Source organism: Anarrhichthys ocellatus, unplaced genomic scaffold, assembly GCF_004355925.1.
Source record: "Anarrhichthys ocellatus isolate YVR2014 unplaced genomic scaffold, GSC_Weel_1.0 scaffold53, whole genome shotgun sequence".
Lineage (NCBI taxonomy): Eukaryota > Metazoa > Chordata > Actinopteri > Perciformes > Anarhichadidae > Anarrhichthys > Anarrhichthys ocellatus.
This window is the reverse complement of record NW_022280083.1, coordinates 2,785,284-2,807,480: the sequence shown is the minus strand read 5'-3', so window position 1 is coordinate 2,807,480 and position 22,197 is coordinate 2,785,284. Positions and strand designations below refer to the sequence as shown.

General features: G+C 42.3%; 1 protein-coding gene across 1 annotated transcript in view; it reads left to right on the top strand.

Moving 5' to 3' along the window:
* Positions 1-2,859: 2,859 nt before the first annotated feature.
* The window catches only part of ttc16 (tetratricopeptide repeat domain 16), a 26,492-nt gene continuing 7,154 nt past the window's right edge, over positions 2,860-22,197 (top strand). The window contains exons 1-11 of the mRNA XM_031870602.1: positions 2,860-2,962; positions 11,881-11,986; positions 14,563-14,705; positions 15,360-15,435; positions 15,739-15,841; positions 17,050-17,195; positions 18,146-18,269; positions 18,532-18,612; positions 18,770-18,945; positions 19,162-19,465; positions 21,262-21,625. Of these exons, the coding sequence (XP_031726462.1) occupies positions 11,882-11,986; positions 14,563-14,705; positions 15,360-15,435; positions 15,739-15,841; positions 17,050-17,195; positions 18,146-18,269; positions 18,532-18,612; positions 18,770-18,945; positions 19,162-19,465; positions 21,262-21,625 (1,622 nt within the window). The 5' untranslated portion in view covers positions 2,860-2,962; position 11,881. The remainder of the gene's footprint in view (positions 2,963-11,880; positions 11,987-14,562; positions 14,706-15,359; positions 15,436-15,738; positions 15,842-17,049; positions 17,196-18,145; positions 18,270-18,531; positions 18,613-18,769; positions 18,946-19,161; positions 19,466-21,261; positions 21,626-22,197) is intronic.

The window sequence follows — 22,197 nt, the reverse complement described above, 5'->3', positions numbered from 1 at the left end:
GCGTCTTATACCACGTAGGTATGGCAGACTAAAGTGAAGTGGACTGCAACGAGGACGGATTCGATCCCACGCATGCAGAGCACAATAGATTAGCAGGCCATCGCCTTAACCACTCGGCAACCTCGTCCTCCATAGATCTCTTTTTACAGCAACAGTCGGATCGAAGTCACCTACCAAACTGTCTACATAGGCATGGAAAGTGTCGAAAAGCGTTATGTAGACGGGAGGAGGAGACAAGCTACGCCGATTCTACCCACATGCTTTTTAAAGAGGGGAATTAGCTCAAATGGTAGAGTGCTTGCTTAGCATGCGAGAGGTAGTGGGATCAATGCCCGTATTCTCCAGATGGATTTGGTTTCTTCAGTGCTTGTGACTGTTTGAGAAAAAAAGACTAGATTCATGAACACAATGGGAAGAAACCAACAGTTGCATCTGCAGACTCAACTTGAGTGCTATCACATGATGTCTTGTTCATTGCCATCACTGTTGTTTACCAACTTAATAGTGGACAAAATAGATATTCTGCAATTTTCCTGTTTTTCAGGGGTTCAGTGTTCTGGAAACTTTGGTGAAGACATGTGACTTGCCCGGATTATATGGCTGGAACAATGGTCACATCTGAGCCCATTGTTCCAATGACAATGGAGCATTTCATACCACGTAGGTGGTAGGCAACAAAACCACCATCAGTTAGGTTTAGGCAATAAAACCAAAAGTTATCAGGTAGGTTTAGGCTAGGTTAGGTTTAGGCTAAAAAAAAACAGGAAGAGGAGTGTTCTGTATCACACATTTTAGACTGCAATGTTTTTTTTTATTTGCGCCCCCCCCTTTTCTGCGGTTGTGGTTATAACGCCTTTAATTGCTCATTTGTCTGCATGCGCCAAGACTAATAACTCTAGACTTCGCTGCAAATGGGCACACACAAAAACACACCCGTGGGAGTGTTGTAAGCCCTTGTGCAGCACACTTTAACTTTTTTTTGGAGGAAGGTGGTGGGCTTTAATTGGTGGCAGTGGTGGTGTTGTTAAGGAAGGGAGGGGGGCAGGACTTATTCCTCTGGTCTGGCAGCCTCCCTAAATTTTGTCTATCAGCTTCTAAATCTAGCGACTAATGCAGCCAACAGACACACCGGCAGCAGACGAAGACGACGGAGAGGAATGGATGCGTGTTTGTATGATACATGTGTATCACTCCACTGCACCGGTAACCACAAGTGTTGCCAAATCAAGGATTATAACTGTTCTATGAAACATTTTAAAACGAAAAAAAAACAACAACAAAATCTGCAGGAATCCAAACTGAGCAGTGCACATGAATTAAACAAAGAGATCGAGAAAGTAACAAGTGCAAAGCTGCAAAGAGACAGCTGTGGAAACAGAAAGAAACATACTGAGAGGAAGAGAGGGAGGTGTGAGAAATAACAGCAGACGAAGATGGAGAAAAAACATGATGGAGAAAAAGGAGAAACTGTAATAAAGCGGGAGGGAGGGAGACAGACAGATGAGGAAACAGAGGGGAAGACGACATGGTGGGCAGACACGGTGGTCCTCAGACGTCTGCTCGTCCTCCTCTCATCATTCACTCGTCCCTCCTCTGCCTCTCATTCCTCCGTCTGAATCGACGTTCCTCCCCATCTGGTTTTGGCTGTCCTCTGTGTTTCCCAGCGTGTTCCGGAGGAGGAGGAATCCCTGGTTCACCATCACTTAAAGGAGCATTTCACCTGAAAAAAGGAAAAAAGCAGATCATGCTTCAACGCACTGGAGGAGTGTGTATTTACAAAAAACACAAAGTAGTCATGTGTCCACTTAATGTCACATTTCAAAACAGTCTCACTGCAGTTCATGAAATAGTCAAGACATGCTATCTGTTGGTTTCATGCTTTTGTTTGCAAAACCAACAGTTAGTTTTAACCAACAAAACCAACAGTTCTGCCTGTCAACAGCTGCCTCACAAAAAAAAAGGTATTTCTGGTATTTCGGCAATACTAAAAGCTATAGTCTGTTTCTGCACCACAGCATCTGCATACTAATCCTATGCCAGTCATGCTATGATCCACTGAAGTTAGACACGAACTGGGACAACTGAAGGAGTTTTAACTTTTCTTTGTTTGAGAGGGGAGACGGAGACACGCTTGCTGGAGATCTGTACACTACTTTCAACCAAAATGATCGTTGTGCATGAAAAACAACAATCTTAATGGATCCTCATTCAGAAAAAAGTTGTGTACACACAACACATTAATCAGATTTGATCGTATAATAGATACATAATTCTCCAGAGTGAGTTTATGAACAACATAACAACAATAAAGGAAAAACGTCTGTTTTAGAAAGAATTACGGAATTAGGCGTGAGAAAAATGGGAAGAAAAATGAGTGAGAAAGTTTGTTGCGGACACTGATATCGGAGCTCAGTGAGGTGGAGGACACCACCTCCCCTGGGAGCAGAGCACTGTGGGAAAGACGGCGGTCCACTCAAGAGCATAGCTCTTCACCCCAACAGCAGATTCATGAGCAAAGATGAGGCAGACGGGAGGAAGGTAGAGTTTTCATTTGTGCTTCAGTAGAGTTGAGATGCTAATAAACTCTGATTTAGAGAAAACAAACGGTGAGAGAGAAAGAAAGCAGAGCACGGGTCGCTTTTGTGATCCTCCCACAGTTCTCCCTCTGCTGCTGAGGAGGAGGAGGAGAAGGGATACAGGGAGAGCACACCTTACCTCCCTCCCTTCCCTTCCCCTTCTTTCTTCCTCCCTCTGTCTGTCTGTCTCTCCCTCTTCACTCCACAGCGACAGCAGCACTCACCAACACACCACAACACACCACCGCTGTCGCTGGCACGCTAACACACACACACACATACACACACTTACACACACACTCACAGTCAAACACACGTACACATACTCACACAGTGAGCGGCATCCTCAACACAGACCGAGGAGCCCTTGGACTGCTGCAGGCGAGGTGAGTGGGTAAATATTTGAGTTTGTGTGCTTAGCTGTGTGTTTTCTGTGTGCTCATGGTGTGTGTTGGCATGTGTTGTTGTGGTTTGCATCTGCTCTGTGTGTGTGTGTGTGTGTGTGTGTGTGTGTATTTACGAGGTACACTAGAGCAAATGAGACTTGTGTTTTGCACCAGACCAAAACAAATTCACTAAATAATGCTGACTGGCTTTGGGGAGTGTGTGTTTTTGTGCATGCATGCATGTGTGTGTGTGTGTGTGTGTGTGCCTGGAGAGGCCAGAGTCTGTCTTGAAACCTGTCAGCTCTTAGGAGATGTGTGTGTTAACTGGTGAGGTGAAGGCTAACATGTGTGCCAGTGCTGCTTGTCAAACTGTGGAGTCTGTATTTTTGCAGAGAATTACAGGATATAAACTTACTGAATTTTCTCTTAATCGTGTAAAACAAAACCTTTCATCGAGCACATTTTGGTTGAATATTAAAGTTCGGAGTCCTTTCAGATGATGAGCTTGTGGTAGAAGCTCAGGCTCTGATTTGGAGATTCGCAGGTTGAAAATATATTGACGTCAAGATTTGATTGAAAGTTTGTAAGACGTTTGCATTTGAAAGAACTGTACTAAGTTACCAGTTTATTAGGTACACCTAGCTAAAACTGATGGAGTCCAATCCTGCAATAAATTCAACCTTCATTCATCTTTAAAGACGGTTCTACAAAGGTGCTGATTCAAGTTAACGGTTGCCTTGAAGGCTGCAATTTGTGGCGGCTTTTGAATCTTCATACTGAGAACTGTTGCTAATACTTATGCAACCAGCACTGATAGAAATAGGATGGAAAACGGCCATTTAAATGGTGTTAAAGTAACGGACGGTAGTAACATAGATGTCAGTTTCATGTCAAGTCAACTTAAGGTTTACACATTCAAATTAACTCATAATCATGCGTTCATTTGAAGGAATGTTCCCAGCATGCATTGTATTTGGGTCAAAGACTTGGTGTGTATCATCTTATACTTGTGTCTCAGATCTTGTCATGGAATCATGCAGAAGCATCATTCTCAGTGTCTCAGTTCTAAGACCGCCGGCTGCAGACTTCAGGGCAACACCTTTCATGACATCGAGTTAAATCCTGAAACTCCTTCACAAACAGAGGAATGAATGTGACTGAACCCCTTCGAGCCCACATTCACAAGGTTGATGACCACCAATGACGGCCGTTCAATTGGCTGATAACATTCAAAGATGGTGCAGTATGTTCCAAACACTTGTTTTGACTAAATAAAGTTAAATACAATGTTTTTTGTCTAGAGGATGGTGACACTGTGATACAGATGTAGTATTTCTCTTTGGATAAGTTTTATGCAGGTGGCGCTCTTCACCTGTTACGTCTTGAACATGAGTATTTGATACTGTATGAGAAGGCAGCAGTCCTTGTGTAGTTTGTAGATAAATAAGAATCTGTATTTCTTTGGAGTGGCAGCTTTACCAACTTCACAGACTTGCTCCGAGAAGTCTGGTGGTCAGAAGTAACCACTAACCGGCTCTCTTGCCTTCAGGAGAACCTGTTCCGGAGTCCTTTCGAGCTTGTTGCGAGTGAATGTAACACAGATGAACTGAGTTTGAGTTTTCCTGGGAAGAGCGAGTCAATAAATATGTCAAAGAGTTCAAGTGCGAGCCGTCCACCCTGGCCTCTGTTTGCCCCACTGACCTCTCCTCAACTTCTCAGACTGCCTCGCTTCCCCGTCCTCTGAGTCTTTCTCCGTCTCCTATCCTTCATCCTCCCTCCCCCATCTCTTTAGTCTGTCTGCCCAGCTGTCTGTCTGTTGGCTCTCTTGATCTTTTTTTGTATACAAGAGGCCGAGGACAGCCTCGATCCATTTTCCACTTTGCATGTGTACTTGAGAGGAGACGGCCACTGAGGAAGGAGAAGACAGTTTGGCTCATGGAGCAGAAGGGATGAGTCTGCCCGCTGACAAGCAGACATCCATTTTTTTTTTCTCGTGTCGTTCAGGACAAAAATAACACCAATGGAAAGTCAATTAGTAATTCATTATTTTTGTGGTGGAAACACAAATTGAATGCATCCACGTGACTAAGCAACAATCAGAGGTAGTGACGTAGTATTTAATGTCCAAAAAGACCACTTATGGTGGGCAGGTCCAACAAACACAGGACATTCATCCACACTGACTCCGCGTTGAGGTTTTGCTGCCAAACCGAACATTTGTGAAAGTTTTCATCGACCTAATTACGTGGTTTTGCTGCCTAACGTTCATTTTGTTACCTAAACCTAACAGTACGTAGTTCTTTTAAGCCCAACCATGATGTTTTTCCAAAACCGAACTCATTTGTTAGTTCTGCAAATGGTGGGGTACCATCTAAAAATGATATTTCTTGATCTGCTTCTCAGTGAGTGACAAGATGTAGGTCCTCTAAAGGACATGTAAACAAACATGTTCATGTATGCGGATGAAATTGTGTTAACGGGATTCCAGTCCGGTGAAACCGACACTGGGGGACATTTGGTCCGGACGGACCTGTGATTGGGCAATAAGGAGCACCTGTTGGCGAGCCCAACGACGGGCCGGGACGCTGTTGGTTTATAATTTTAGCTCTATTTTAAACCTGCGAGACATTTTCATTTAAATTGCATGATGTTCATATGACAGGTGGTCAATGGTGGCTGGCTGATATCCTGTATTAGATAATAAACGTCCTGTACCGGTCTGATATATCGGTCTCACTGCTCCAGTCCAGCCTCCCAGGGGACAGACTACCGCTGTCTGTCTGTCTGCTGAGGCTGCCAGCGCTACAAAAACAAGACGGCGAGGCGAGGGGCCCCAGGGGGCCTTCAGGGTGGGGAAGGCACAGGGGTGAGGGGAGGGGAGAGACGGGGAGGATGAGGGGGACTGTGTTTACTTTTGTCCTCTGTGCCCGGCCGGCTGGGAAACGACAGCAAAGGGGAGGAGGAAGGAGGAAGACCGCGTCTGCACGAGGAAAAGGCAACGGGCCGGTTCTAGTTGTGTGTGTGAGCCGGAGAGAGGTTAGGGGCGTGTTTCTTCAGACTGTTCTCAAACACTCTTCATACTTCAGCCCAGTGAAATAGTCACCAAATTAAATCTTTTGGTTTTCTGTACAGGGACACAAACTGTCACTTTTTTCGTGTTGCTGAGGATGAAAATAATGCCAATGGAAAATCAATTAGGATCCTTATTCCTGGTTGGACACAGATAAAATGCATCCACGTGACTAAGCAACAGTCAGAGCAAGTGACATACTTTATAATATGCAAAACGACGACTATTGGTGGGTCCAACAAACAGGACTTTCAACCTTCAACTTTCTTAGTTTTGTTGCCTAAACCCAACAGTTGGTTTTATTCCAACAGAGACAGCAGGTCAAACAAGCTGCAACTTTTCCATCTTTCATCAAATGTCAATGAAATTCGTTTTTGGGGTTTTCTTCTAATTTAAAATCAAAAAAAAAACTATTATGATTTTGAAAGTTTTGGTCAACATTCACAGATTATTCTGTGGCACTTAGCCTATGTACTTTCTTTTTACACCATGCAGGTGTTACACAACTGAATGTGTGTGTTTCGATGATGCATGAAGGTGGGGGTGGCAGCTGAACAATATGAAGCATGAAGGTTTGGTTAGTCGTACTGTCAAGAACTTCAGTCTACTTTGGGTTAGGGGAGATTGTGTCAATGATGGTCCTCTCAAGCATGGTTGGAAAAATGTGCGTCAGCAGCAGACATGAAGAGTGAGTCTCTTTGAGTAAGAGAAAGTGTTCTGTGTGTTCATTCATGCAATCTTGTCTACTTCAAAAATGGCGTTCCCATAGGCCTACAAATAAACTGCATTCTCAATTACGTTTTAGTAAAACATCACAGTTTGGCTTAAAATAAGTAAACTAGTTCCATTATTTAAGTTACAGACGCAAACTAAAGTCAGTCAGCGTTGAGTTTTGACACAAACGTCGGAATTCTGAGTGACAGTCCTGTAACGCAATCCGAGAGAACGTACGTTTTGACAACGCAGTTTCTTTGTACGTAATTTTTTAGGAGACCACGCGAGGCCATTTGCATACCTGTACATGCACATGAGCATGAGCGTGCACGGTGGCCAACATGTGTGTGTGTGTGTGAGTGTGTGCACTCAGTCACGCCACTGGCTGAGTGTATACACATGTGCAGCTGCGTCTGACTGAGTGTCCGTCTCCTCCATGTGTGTGTGTGTGTGTGTCTGTGTGTGCGTTTGGCAGCTGGCCGGGCTCCAGCTGCGTCTGGTTGGATAATGAAGTCCAGGTGCTGCTGCGCCTGCCTTAAGACACCTGTCACCAATATTTAGTGCCAGAGAAAGCCAGACTTGCAAACAGGGCGAGACGAGCTGTTTGCTTATTTTAACAAGGCTGCCTAACTGGACCTGAGGACACGGGACGTTCTATGAACCCTTTCCTAGAAGCTCCGTCTACGTCTGTGTCTGTGCGTGTGTGTGTGTGTGTGTGTAAGCGGCATATGCGTGTGAACGCCTCCAAGAATCATTCAGCTCCCCCCCGACATTTGCTGATTCAGACATTGCAGCTGAGAGTGTTTCCCTCGAGTTTTGTCTGAAAAACTTGAATATTTTAGTGGATTTGTGTTTTCTGCTTTCAATGAGAATTTCCATTACACATTTTATTTTTCCTCATCAGGTGATTTTAGGTTCAGGCCAAAAGGACACAACATCAGTGCGTTGTGCGTTTGTCAATGCATTAGAATGCTTCAATATGTGTGTCTATGTATGAATACTCTTAAAGTATGTAAACATGTGCATGTATGCATTTGTACAAGTCTGAAGCCACACACTCAGTGTGGTTCTATACATTTAGGTTTAAGGATCAGTATGAAAGCTCTAAACCAGCAGAGTCGAAGAACTTCATCAGAGTGTTTTTAAGGATGTTTTTCATTATAGTTCACTAGTTCTATACTTTAACAGAATACTCTTTTCGACTGTAGAAAGGCACCTAGAAACATCTCAAACTACCCCTCTAGCTACTACATAGTACTTTTCCATTTGTATAATCAGTGTCTTACAAACACTAAAATATTTGCAAATGATCATAAAGTACACAGCTTCTTAGTCACAGTTAGCTGTTTACATTTGAGATGCAGGTTTCCCCTCTCTGCAAGATCCTGATGCATTAAGTTATGTTTACAGACGATGGCCTAAACAATAGATTTAACAGCTATTTAACAGCTTTTGCTGTGTGAAATGGCCCATCTTCTCGTTTTCCTAATGGCATAACTGGTGTATATATTAATGAAACATAGTTATGTGTTTGACACAAACTGATCATACAAATCGAGAAAGAAAATCGAATTGTGCTGCAGGATATCCTGCAGACAGCACGGTGTGTTTTATACTCTAAACATACGTTTTAGGTTCGGTGTTTAAGAAAGTTGAACAAATCAAAGGCTTCATTGAGCCATTGAATTCGTATATACAACAGCGGAGCCCTCCTTTTCCTGTGTGTCTGTGCCTGTTCATGTCAGCCTTTACATACAGACATCTACATTTCCTTACAGTCTGAGGAGCCAAACAAAGGCCTACCTGTGTAAAGTCCTCGGAAACTTACCTTCGTCCTTCCAGCACATTGGGGCTTGTTTAACTTTAACACGGGCCCCTCCGCCGTCCAACTCCCCCGTCTCCAACACCTGCGGCCTCTCAACAGCCCGTCTGTGTCGCCCTCCACCTGCCAGCGCCAGCCGGCCACGGACTGCCAGCACACTCAAATACCTGCAGCGAGCGCGCATTATCTGAGAAAAATGTGCGTCAAGCTGCCGTGCCGTTGTTTCGCCGGCGTTTTCCCTGACGTGCTTCGGACCTGACAGTGCGTACTGGGTTGCATTTGAAGCGTGTTTACCTGATGCTGTAATCCAGAGCATCTTTCAGCTCCCAGCTTTATATACAGTCACAAGATACAACGCTAATGCAATTAAGGCAATAATGTGAGCTAGGCAGGAGTTTATGTGACTGCACTAGGATGCTTTTAGACGGCAAGAATCCCTGAAAGAAAACACAGGATACAACTAATGTGTTTCCCCTGTTTCCAGTCGTTATGCTAAGCTAGGTTAAACATGTCCTGACTCCAGCTCCAAACTTAATGCACATGATGTGCAAGTGATAACAATCTTCTTTCCAACTCTCAGAAAGCAAGCAAATACGTGTTTTTCCCCAAATGTTCAATAGTTCCTTGAAGTGAAATTAAACAGTCAACGTGATCTCATCTCTACTCATCATATTTTGGTGATTGGGCCCGTTGTCACTATTACGGCACCGAGGGCAGCCTTTTATGTCGTATCCAACTAAAAAGGTAACACGTGCTTAACATTGTGAAACGGTTGTTGTAAATGTTGTAACAAGCGGTTAACGTTGTTACACGTGGTATACGTTGAACAACTGTCATGGTTAACATTGTGAAACTTTCGCGTTTAACGTTGTTACACGTGGTTAACATTGATAAATAGTCGCGGCTATATTGTAACAATTGGTAAACTTCTTGAAACAGTTGTTAATATTGTTACACATGGTTAACGTTGAGACGCTATCGTGGTTAACATTGTGAAATGGTTGCAAACGTTGCAACAAGCGGTCAATGTTGTAACACGTGGTTAACATTGTGAAACGGTTGTGTTTAACATTGTTACACATGATTAACATTGATAAATAGTCGAGGTTTACATTGTAACACATAGTGTTGGGAAAGGGTCGTGGTTAACCTAACATGTACTAAACATTATAACATGGTTAGGTTTAGGCAAGAAAATCACTGAGTTAGGGTAAGAAACACAGATGGGTTTACGTTGGAGTTAGTTTAAAGCCCGGTGCGTCTCATACACACACTAATAGGTGCCTTGAGCTTCTGTATCAAGACGTTGGGGACCACTGACCAAGCCTTGGTATTTGACGCCCTGGGAGTGAGACCAGGGCATTCATTTTACCTCTTCAATTTTAAAAATAAGGATACATTACATAGTTCAGTACAAATACTTTCATCGGACCACCAAAGTTCTTTTTTTTGGTGTTAAATCAGTGATCAGTACAGAACAGTACTTTTGCAGCTACAGCTTTCTGCACCTAATTACGTGCTGGGTGTGTCCACTTCCTGCTGTATTGCCTCTTGTTTCTTGGATCAACACTGATGTGATTCTCTGTCAAACCTCCTCCTGTCTGTAACAGGCAGCAGCAGCTCTTCAGGTATCCCCTCCTAAACAACCACAGATGTTCTTACAGGCGAGGGATTTCACTAAAGAGTCGTAAAGGAAATATTACGACCACAAATGTGTTCTCGTGGCGTGAAAAAAGAAAAAATCTAACTCCAGGCCCTTCTGTGGGTTTGGAAGCTGAGGAGCTTCAATTTGGAGAAACGTGTAAAAACACCCACACGTCTCGGCAATATGCTTTCACCCACATCTCACATGAGAGTCTGGACGTGGGTCATTATTGCCACGAGGACTCATTAGTGGTGAAGATATTTCCCGTCATACCCTTCAGCCTTTGTTGAAGACTCATCACTGGGTGCTTCCATCAGAAACACAGACTGGTTTTTGGACCAAATTCCCTTTATCAGTCATAACATTGGCTGCTGTGTGTTTGGTGAAAACCATCCATGTATGACGTTGGTCTGAGTGTTGAGAGGTTTCTGATTCCTGGCAGATGATTGTCTTTCATTTAAAACACAAGGAAGATTTAGACAGAAACCATAAAGTGTGACATTTTTCTCTGTGTTGAAGTCTCCTTGATGGTTTTAAAATCAAGGGTCCTGATTTTACTACCATTAGAAATGTGGATTTTCCCAAGACAAACAAATGTTTTGCTTATTTTTCATCCAGGAAATTATGTAACAATGTACAAGGCCGCAACCTTTCCGATCTGAAAAGTGAAACCAAAGCTTCATGTGTTAAAGCTGCATTCTCTCTAGTGTCCACCAGGGGGCGACTCCTCTGGTTGTATAGAAGTCTATGAGAAAATGACTCTACTTCTCTCTTGATTTATTACCTCAGTAAACATTGTAAACATGAGTTTATGGTCTCAATCTCTAGTTTCAAGTCTTCTTCAATACAGCATGATGTTCATTTAGTACATTATGGTCCATTTAGAGTCACACAGACCATAAAGCAGGGGATGCTTTAGGGCGGGGCTACACAGTGATTGACAGGTCTCTATCATGATGCTGTCCGGTCTGGGCGTTATTTTTGTATTTAAACTTTAACCCTTTCAGTGTGTTTTCAGTTCATGAAAGTTATTTGTAACCTTTTTGGTCGCTTTGAATGTCTTCTTCAGCATTTGGTTGTGCTTAGCTCCACAGTCTCGTGTCACTTCTGGTTGAAAAAAAACCCAGATGGCGATGGCTAAAAACCGAAGACCACAAACCATTGGGTGACATCACGGTTACTAAATCCATTAATTATATACAATCTATACTGCATACATTAAACAAAAAGGTCAGAGTTCAGTTTCTTGCCCTAAGCTGCTCAGGCTGTATTTATACCTATGGAAAGTAATGCACGATAATTTGTATAAAACCCACGTAAAGCGTGAGACAGGACGTTCGCCTCTGAAGAAGTCAGATGACGAGCGACAAACGAGTAGGAAGGATGGTTGGGTCAAACAAACAAACACAAGACTTTTGCATGCCATGCTGAACCAAAAGCTTGTTTTAATTTACTTTTGTTCCACAACTTACCTGCTTAACTACATAGTTACGTAACAAACAACTTTTGATTAAATATCATACAAACCATTGTTTGAGGATAAGCGTTGACCTGGGAACTTTTAGTACCAGAAAGGTCTCTTCTATCACTAGATACTGTTTGTCGTTTTTGTCCACATATTCAACCTGTCTTTCTGTCTCTCTCTCTCTCTGTCTCTGATTGACCAGGATGAGGGTGTGGTCGTGGGAACAGTGCGGAGGGACGGGCGTGGTCCTGCTGGGCTTCTTGATGCTGGCCGTGTCTGTGGGGAACCCGTCCACCAGAGGGCTGCAGGTACACAACACACAGGAAAAACACTCTGCTAATAGAAAACTGATGTTTTCCTCCTCCTCTATCTGTGACTAGAAGACTGACTGTAACATTTCCATCATGTCACTTCACCATCTATCTTTCAGCTGCCTGGTCTCCTAAAATCTACTTTCCCATACAACAAAACTGCATCCTCTATTTTAATTGACGATTATTTCACCACATTCATTTGATAACTTATGTTACTTTGCAGAATAATAATACAAAATAAAATCAATAAATACATGATGATGTGTTATTATAAATTTAGATAAAACTTAATTTATCCACATAGGAGAGATTTAAAACCTGCACAGAAAATAAAGTATGTAAAATAATTAAAATGAACTACATTTACCAGCAGCAACATAAAAGTAATGAACACAAAGTAATCAATACATTTATTTCAACATTATTCTGAAATTGGCAATTTAGCATTATAAATACTTTCTTTTAAGCATATTTTGATTGTAACAATTGTACTGAAGTAAACATTTGAATGCAGTACTTTCATTTGTTAGAAAGTATGTCTACTCTGTGGTATTACTACTTGAGATCTGCGTACTTCTTCCAACTCTGCCAGTTTGCAATTAAGTGGGTCAGTCACATAAACATAATTAGTTATTTCATTCATGGTCATTCTTGAGTATTAATCCTGTTTTCCAAGTAGGAAGCTTTTCAAGTAGACTCTTATGTAACCAGTAGCATGTTGTCTCCATTTTACAGGTTTCTCTTTCAGGTGCAGTAATGTTTCTTCATACGTTATTTACAGGCGTACCGTATCCTGAGGCTGCTTCCATATTTACTTTCATCTGAAACTTCAAACTTAACTACACTAGTTACACTAATACATTGACAGATATGTTAATATCCTCATGTGAAAAAAAGACAATTTCAGGACTGAAATAAGCAAATGTTTGATTGGAGTATTTGTAGAATAGATCTGAAAAAAGTAAAATGAAACCAAGAATTTAAAGTCTAAAACAAAAAAAGAAACAACATGCAAAGTGTAAATCCCAACTTTAAAAAATAATCTGAGGACTCTGATAAATTGCTGTCAAACTGATCCATCAGCCGACCAATCCGTTTCTCTCTTTCTTTCCTGTCTCGCTCTCTCTGCACTCATCTGTCTGTGTCTCTCACTGACGCTCTCTGTCTGGTATTTCCAGTGTCTCTCGTCCTCTCTTCACAGCTGCTCTGTCTCACACCTTTACAAGGAGCTCAGTGCACATTCCAGCGGTCACTCTGATGAATCTGTCTGAATGAAGGGACGCAGCCATCGGCCTGAAACAATGCTGCTCCTGCACATCAGGAATGTGTGAAGTGCTGACCGTCTTCACACGTTGGAGCCTCAGAACAAAACACTCTGACGCTCATTTATTGTGACTCTATTTGGTTCTGATACTCTCTGTTCTGACCGTCCAATCATTTGTGTACATCTGAGTACTTATTAAAATATCACAAGTACTGCAACTGCTGTTACTGTCCCTAACACCACAACTTATACTACAACAAATACTAGACTAGTGTTTCAAATACTACCACAACGGCTAGTACAAATTATACTTTTACGTCAATGTTTTACGTAAGTAAAAGTAGAAATACCACAGAGTAAAAATATCCGTAACTAGTAACTAACGTTATAAAATATATGTACTTGAGTATAAAGTAGCATAACATGGAAATACTTCAAAATTGTACAGTTAGGTACAACTCCTCATTGAATGTGCTTAGTTAAATGCCAGTTCTGCTTTTACTACAACTATTACCTGCATTACTACTATTGCTACTACCGTTACTATAGCAGATTGCCTTTTTCAGATAACAATACGTTATTAGTACCACAGCGAGGACATTTGCAGTATTACAGCAGTAAAGGTGATAGTGCAACAACAAGAGGCATCAGTAAAAAGAAAACAAGCATAAGAAATAAGTACTCAAACAGTAAAGATATAACAAATAAGTTAACCGAAAAACTGAAAAAGGATGTAATGGGACTGAAAGGTTGAGTTCACATTATGTGACTTATGAAATAGGAAATATGAATATGATTGGGTTTAGGAACTCATTGGTCCATGTTGGCAGTAGCAGCTTGGCTGTGGGCCAAAAGTGCCCCAGATTAAAAAGTTCCCTCGACACAGATAAAGGTTAAAACAAAAAGGAACCAGCCACATGTAAGGTTTATTACTGTGGCAGGATTGAGATTCTGGACCAAAGATTTACCAACTGCAACAAATCATATACAGTCATCTTTGAGATGTACAGGCCTTGTCTCAGAAAGGTTAAGTTGTGCAAAACCCAGCCTAAGAGCTCATGGTTGGGTTGTTGCAATGGCCGTGCAGCCCTCTTTGAATATTTTTGTAAATTCATTATATCATTTAGTTTACAACTCAAAAATACCGATGTGAGCTGAAACATTTTGGTTTGTTGCAAAATGATGGCAGATTTAAATGTTCCTACAAAGAGCTGCCTCTCCATAGGTCTCAATACTGAAAATAATGAGTAATGCTATGACTATAACCAATAACCTATGTGTGTTTGTGTGGCGTGTGTGTTTCCAGGAGGACGGCGTGGCGTCCAACAGTCTGGAGGAGGAGCTGGAGGTGACCACATACTGGTGGGGGGAGTGGGCCAAGTGGACAGCCTGCACTCGGGCCTGTGGAGGGGGAGTGATGTCACAGGAGAGACACTGCCTCAAACAGAGGTCAGTCAGTCTGCACACACACACACACATTTGTAATTCTTTACATTTTAGAAAGTTTTTTTCTTATGGAATTATTTATTCTCTCCATCAAGTTTCCTTTTCATTGGAACTTTTTATAAAGGACCTGCAGCGTGTTTCACATACTGTACACACAATGTAATAAGTGAAACATTCAGTCCATTTTGTTTTATTTACTAGTGTCTTTACCATAACCTTGGAAGGACTAGTTTGACTAAGATGGATACCACTCATCGATATTCTCATCTTACTCTTGATAAGAGTTTTTCTCCAGATTTTCTATTAACCAAGTCTTAAAACTTGTAATTAAAGTTTAACAATATGGTGACCAGCTTGTTGTCCTCAGATGGAGGTGAGTCCTCACAATGTACTGTAAACATGTGTGTATGCACACAGATACACACGTGTGCTTGATCACACACTTAAAACGTTATACTGGCAGTAATAGGAATGCATGGAAACACAAATGCACAAGCACGCTCAGTTACACTGTGTGTGTGTGTGCGTGTGATGGATTCATTTTGTAGATTGGTGTACTTTAAGATTAGCTGACGGATAATAACGCAACTTCTCAACCATATTATTTTTTATATAAATTTGCTGTTATTTCTCCAAATGCTTGTTTTCTGTCCAAAGAAAGAAAGTCGCAGCTGGGAAAGACAACATGACATGTACAGGAACGGCTAAGAAATATCATCTCTGCAACGCTGAAGTGAGTCAAAGACTTGCGGTTAATTTTTCTCATCACTTCATTTCACATCTTTATTAAAACAAACACAGTCCTTCTGACAGTAGAGGACTGCGGTTGTGGCCGGCGGCCTGCAGGCATGACTGTATGTAGCTGTTTGAAAGTAAAGCCGGGCGGGGCTCAGAAAGATCATGCCTTCTCAGGGAACCATCCCTGCACAAATAAACGCTTAAAGATAATTTATTTGTATAACATACTGTAAAACGGAATCTTAACAAGTGTGAAACAGACCTGTTTTTAATGGTCTGTGCTCTCTCTTCACTGCAGGAATGTCCTGCCACTGGGAGGAGCTTCAGAGAGGAGCAGTGCTGGTCCTTCAACTCCCAGCTTTTCAACGGGAGGAACTACCAGTGGAAACCTCTGTATCCTGGTATTAACACTCATAAAACGCCTTGACAACTCTCTTAACCCTATTAAACAGACCAGAGGTGACAGAGGTCTTTGCTGTCTGAGCTGCTGAGCTTCGACATGCCCTGCATCCAAAACAGTAGCATCCTTTAAATCACTTCTTTAAAACTGTAACTGCCTGTTAACGTAGTATGTTCTTTTATAACCTATTTCTAATAAATACCTTGTTGGTGAGTCATTATTAAAACAAAAGGTTGGAGGAGTGATGAGGGATCAAAAGACTCCATCTCTCCTTTCAAGTTTGTCGAGAATGTGAGAAGTAAGACGAAAGGAGACGTAGAAGTTTGACACACTTATCAAGCTCCACTAATCAATATATTTTATATGATCAATGAATGAAAGGACTCTGCCGAACCCACAGAGAATTCTGTAGTATATCATTTACTGTTTTCAACACAGCCCCGTCTCAAAGAAAACATTGTGGCATTGTAGGATTCTGCAAACCACGGATAAGTAGAATGTCGACGTTTTTGTATTTGGTTACAACAAGTGGCGTGGTACGATGAGCGACCGTTATTGAAAGTTACGAGTTATAGTAACGAGTATAACGAGTCACAAAGTCTTCTAAGTGTGGAGGGGAGATGTGGTGGACGGGTCAAACAGACACAGGACTTTCCCCCAGGAATCCATTGTTCGAGTTCTCTGTCAACGTAACCTGATACAACGGTTTGTGTGATAGCTTAGGAAAAGTTAAGCCTCATTCTAGTCCAGCAAATTCCTGCTCATTACATACATGCAGTCTTTTCAAAATAAAGTTCTGTCAACACGGGAATCAACATAGTTAGGTTTAGGCAACTAAACTACTTTGTAAGGTTTAGGAAAAGATGATGAAATACTTAGTTAGGTTTAGAAAAAGACTGTGATTTGGGTCAAAATAACTACGGTATCTGACAAATAAATCAACATTTACTTCTTTCACACGGGGCATGAACAGCGGTCTACTGTTTACATTTCCTGGGTTATGATTATGTTGATAACTTACTATTTGCTTTCCTGGAATATATATATAAATTACAGCTCTTTCATTTTTCGTAGGTATAGCTACAAACGCTGTATGAGTGTTTTTTAGTAGCAACATTGAGAAGAGTTAGCAGTGAATAGGAAGATTTAGGTACAAGTAGAAATGGTTCCAGTGTTATTGGTTGTAAGATGACCTGTGTTCCTCTCCAGATGACTACGTTCACATCTCCAGTAACCCCTGTGACCTCCACTGCACCACGACCGATGGCCAGAGGCAGCTGATGGTGACGGCGCGAGACGGCACGTCCTGCAAATACAGCAGCTACCGCGGCGTCTGCGTGGACGGTAAGTGTGAGGTGAGTCCAGCTTCTCCTTTTACTTTGTACCCTCGAACAGTTTCACTTCACTTTAGTTTTCAGCACCACTGAAAGTCTGTCAGAGGTGTAAAGTTAGAAAAAAACTTTAATAGAAACGAGAGCGTTACACGGTCATGCCAAAAGTCCAACCAAGAAATGACCACAACTAGTTACCCCAGGGCGTTCAGATTCAAAATTAAAAAGCTGCTTCTTTGTGACTTTTCATAAATATTCTGCCCTTAAAATGTGTTATGTGTGGTGCATGGCCTCTTCTGTTCTCCCTTGGTGCATTTTTTGTTCAATAAATCCATCACTTAACAGCCAGCACCATCACACAAGAGATTAGTCATGTTTCTTTGTTTTTAGCTGTTCTGATATTGGAAAGTGTTGTTTGGTATGTGTTTATTTTTCTTCTGTTGGCATCACATCACTTAGCTTTATCCCCCTGTGCATTGTCTGTCTGACAGACCCATCATCTAATATTCTGCCCTGTGTTACAAACATTTTATTGATTTTTGTCAAATTCAAATTTCTGAGGCTGCAAATAATCCAGATACCGCCGACGTGACACGAGGAACTCATTAAAGGGAAAGCTGTGAACTTATTGCTTCAAACGACTAAATTTACCATCAGCACTGATCGGACATCCATGGAAAAAGTGGCAAACTTTCCCTTTAATGTTGATGCAATGCTCTGGCCAAAAATCTTAACATTAAAACATGACGGTAGACAGTAAAACATGAATGAATTAAAACAATAATATTAATATTTATCAGACAGAAATATTCTTTAACATGATTAATTTTATGTCACATTCTTTATTATTACAAAATAATCTGCATCATTACCATCTTATCTCTCATAATTCAATTAATTCAGGATTTATAGGAGATTTTTATTTTTTATTTAATTTTATCTTCTCCACCTCCACTTCCTGCTTTGCTGCTCAGCCTATCGGATGTGACGGAGTGCTGTTTTCCTCCAACGCCTTGGATAAGTGTGGAGTCTGTCAGGGGGACGGCAGCAGCTGCAGCAGAGTCACCGGAAACTTCCGCCGCGGCGGCACGACTCTGGGTGAGCCTCTGGGTTCAGTCGTCCCAGGCTGTCCACCCACCAATACATATATAAATGTATACACATATACTGTAAATATACGTCATTACTGGATATGAATTTTGACTTTCTTTATCCCTGATATACACACAACATTTTAGTGAGAAGTGAATTAAAGTCATCAAGATTGGTCACAATACTCTTCTTGGTTAAATTAACAACATGAAAATATTTTTTAAACGCGTAAGGTGACGCTGGCTTCTTTCTATTTCTTGTCATCAAGGTTACTCTTTCATCACTCAAATCCCTGAAGGATCATGGGACATCCAGATCATTGAGAGGAAGAAGTCGGCCGATGTTCTAGGTGGGTACTTCTCTTCTCCTGCTCCTCACACACTATTTATATCTCTCGATTTTACACACACACAAAAACAAGTGTGTAACAATTAACGCTCTTTGGTAATAATTTGAACCTGATGGGGAAAATGCAGCATGTTTTTTTCTTTTATCTTGTCCCCCAGCTGTTACCGACCAAGCGGGCAACTTCTTCTTTAATGGGGCCTACAAAGTGGACAGTCCCCAGAACTTCCACGCAGCCGGCGCCGTCTTCAAGTACCGCCGGCCCATGGATGTGTACGAGACCGGGATCGAGTACATCGTCGCCAAAGGCCCCATCGACCAGGCCATCAATATTCTGGTACACCTAACCTTCCTCCACCCGCCTCTCTCGCTTGAACTCTTCCTCCATGCTCACCTGCTGCTTCTTCATCATCATGGAGCTCACTGTTCAATTAGTGATTGGTGACCACCGCAACGCACCGCAATGTCTTTTTTGTGACTGACTCTCCTTGTTCCTGGTCTGAAACCTGTATAAACTGACCCGACCTTCACTCGCTGTTTTCTCGTCACTCAGGTGTGGAACCAGAACGGCCGCACGCCGTACATCACGTACGAATACACCGTCCTCCGAGACTCCCTGCCACCCGTCCCGCCCCCTCCCGTCTACACCGGATCTGACACCTCAGCCGGAGAGGTTTCGGTGGAGGTGGTGGGTCCGCTGGCCCCTAACAGCAGTGTTTACGATCAGGCGGCCCCCGAGAGCCAGCTGGAGCCGGGAGGTGCCGACGGGCAGAAGGGCCAAGAGACCAACGAGGTGTATGAGGAGACGGCGGCCATCGACTGCGACCAGGACGCAGCGGCTGCCCCAAAGTTTACAGGTAAGGACTGTTTGTAACACCTGAGGTCGTGTGTGTCGTATCAGTATACGATGTTTGTCTTTTCAGTGATACTTTTGAGTTTAGATGCTCCAGATCACAACTCCACATGTGTGTCCACACTTGACACTTCAATGCAACCTTCCTGATATAATACATTTCGTGGTCAAAGAAGCGGCTGTAAAACGATGGATGAACACATTTCATTTCCTTTGAATTCTGATAATAAAGGGACAATAAAAATGATAAATAATAATGAATAAAAGTCCTTCCAACCTGCAGTAGTAGACTGGTTTTATCCTTAACTAGCCGTTAATAAATCTCCGCTAACTTGGAAATAAACACATTTTCACGTAATTCTCCACGATAAAAGTCCAGTTATTTTCGTTATTTCAAAGCTTTTATTTTATCTCGTACAGTGTTTTAAGCTACACCTACAGGATGAATGTGCTGCAATTTGTAGATATCCCACAGAATAAAGTTTGATGTGATCCGCTTAATCATGAACCAGGAAGCATAAAGACCAAAATTATTTAACTCAAACTATGATCTTTTCCGAAACCTGAAGAGGAATTTTAGGATCTTTTCCTAAACCTAACTAGCTGTTTCCTGTGAAGACGGAAGTTTATTTTGAAAGCACTGTTTACATGTAACGGGTAGAAATTGCTGGACTTTCGTCGGAAACTCACGAACCTCGGATCCCGATGCGAGTAAGATCTGATCTCGGAGCCTTGACAGCTGAATTTTAATGCGTCCCGATCGAGCGACAATATCACATAGAAAAGGCAAATGTAACCAAGAGAGAGAACAATAAATAGAGGATAAATCAGTGGCCCATTGGCCGATCAGACAAATAGGTCAAATTTTACATCTCGCTCTCTCTTTCTGTGTGTGTGTGTGTGTGTGTGTGTGTGTGTGTGTGTGTGTGTGTGTGAGTGTGTGTGAGATGGCCCTTTGGAGCTCTGCATTATTCATGCTGCAGACACATAAAGCGGATTCAGCGGCAGATGAAAAATTCAGAGTTTCGTTGGTTTTGTGTTTTTTTATTCTTTTCCCTTTTTAAAAAACGTCTGCATCACAAACATGAGCGGTAATGGCCTCTCCTGCGGGCTCTCAGCTCGCTCAGCAGACGGTCAGGGGGGCCATTACACCCGGCGCTCCGGGTTGGTGAGACGAGATGGAGGAAGTGGTTGAAAGGCTCGCCGCACACTTTCTGCACAGGCCTGACGTCACTCAGCGCTGACTTTATCTCCTCGTCTTCCTCTTCTGTTTCACTTCTCCTCTGATATTTTGCATTCACTGTTTTTGAAATTTCCTGCAAAAAATTGTAATTTTAAAGTTCTCATCTTCAAAGCTAATCAATCACAATAGTCCCACGAAATGAATTTAGCATCCTTCTAGGCGCTGAATTACCAGATTAATAGGTACGTGTGTACAATGGCGCCTTTATCTGTCAGAAAAGCGGTCTTTTTGACAACAATATCTTGACAATAAAAGTTGAATAAAGTATGTTGTGTATGTGGAAATGTGGAACACCAACGCATGTGTTTTGACTTTTCATTTCTTGATGTTATGGTGTGTTCAGACGTCTACAGCTACAAAGAAACAATAAGCAGGGACCAATGGGGAGTAGAGGAAAGTTTAGGTTTCCTTCCTTCAGAAGAAACAGTCCTCAAATCTGAGCTGAATATGTAAATTACGTTCTCTAGTGCAACATGACCAAAAGAACAGATCATACTTGAAAGAGATATTGATTTGCTCTCCATGCATAGTTGAATTTTCCCACTTTGATCCATCAGAAGGAAACAGCAGCCATACAGGCAGCACAGTCATCCCTGCCCCTGCTGGTGGGCCCCTGGATACGGGGCCAGACTCCCCAAACCTCATCTGGAGGGTCCTGCTGGACGGCCGCATCGGCCCCGAAGAGCTGCTCATCAACATCTCAACCAATCAGCTGCTGACGGAGGGAGACAGCTTGTTCTTGTCAGAGGTGGGACCGGCGGAGGTGGACCTGAGCAGCCTGGACCAGGACGGACCGTTCGGCATCAATCACACGCTGCAGTTTACCCTCGGTCGCAAACGCAACGACAGCGGAGACAGTTCCTTCCAGAATAAAACAGTGCAGAGCGGTGGGAGGACCTCCAGCCGCTCCAACAGAACCAGGTAATCCAACAGAATCCAACAGAACCAGGTAATCCAACAGAATCCAACAGAACCAGGTAAAAAGAGCATCAAGTACATCAAATCTCAGTAAGTTTTTAGTTGATCTGCAACAGAGGTCCAGGTACAGATACAGACTGTAAGGCAGACAGACAGATACAGACTATAAGACAGACAGACAGGTACAGATTATAAGGCAGACAGACAGGTACAGACTATAAGACAGACAGACAGGTACAGATTATAAAGCAGACAGACAGGTACAGACTATAAGGCAGACAGACAGATACAGACTATAAGACAGACAGACAGATACAGACTGTACGGCAGACAGACAGGTACAGATTATAAGGCAGACAGACAGATACAGACTATAAGGCAGACAGACAGGTACAGACTATAAAGCAGACAGACAGGTTCAGATTATAAAACAGACAGACAGGTACAGACTATAAGACAGACAGACAGGTACAGACTATGGGACAGACAGACAGGTACAGACTATAAGACAGACAGACAGGTACAGACTATAAGGCAGACAGACAGGTACAGACTATGGGACAGACAGACAGGTA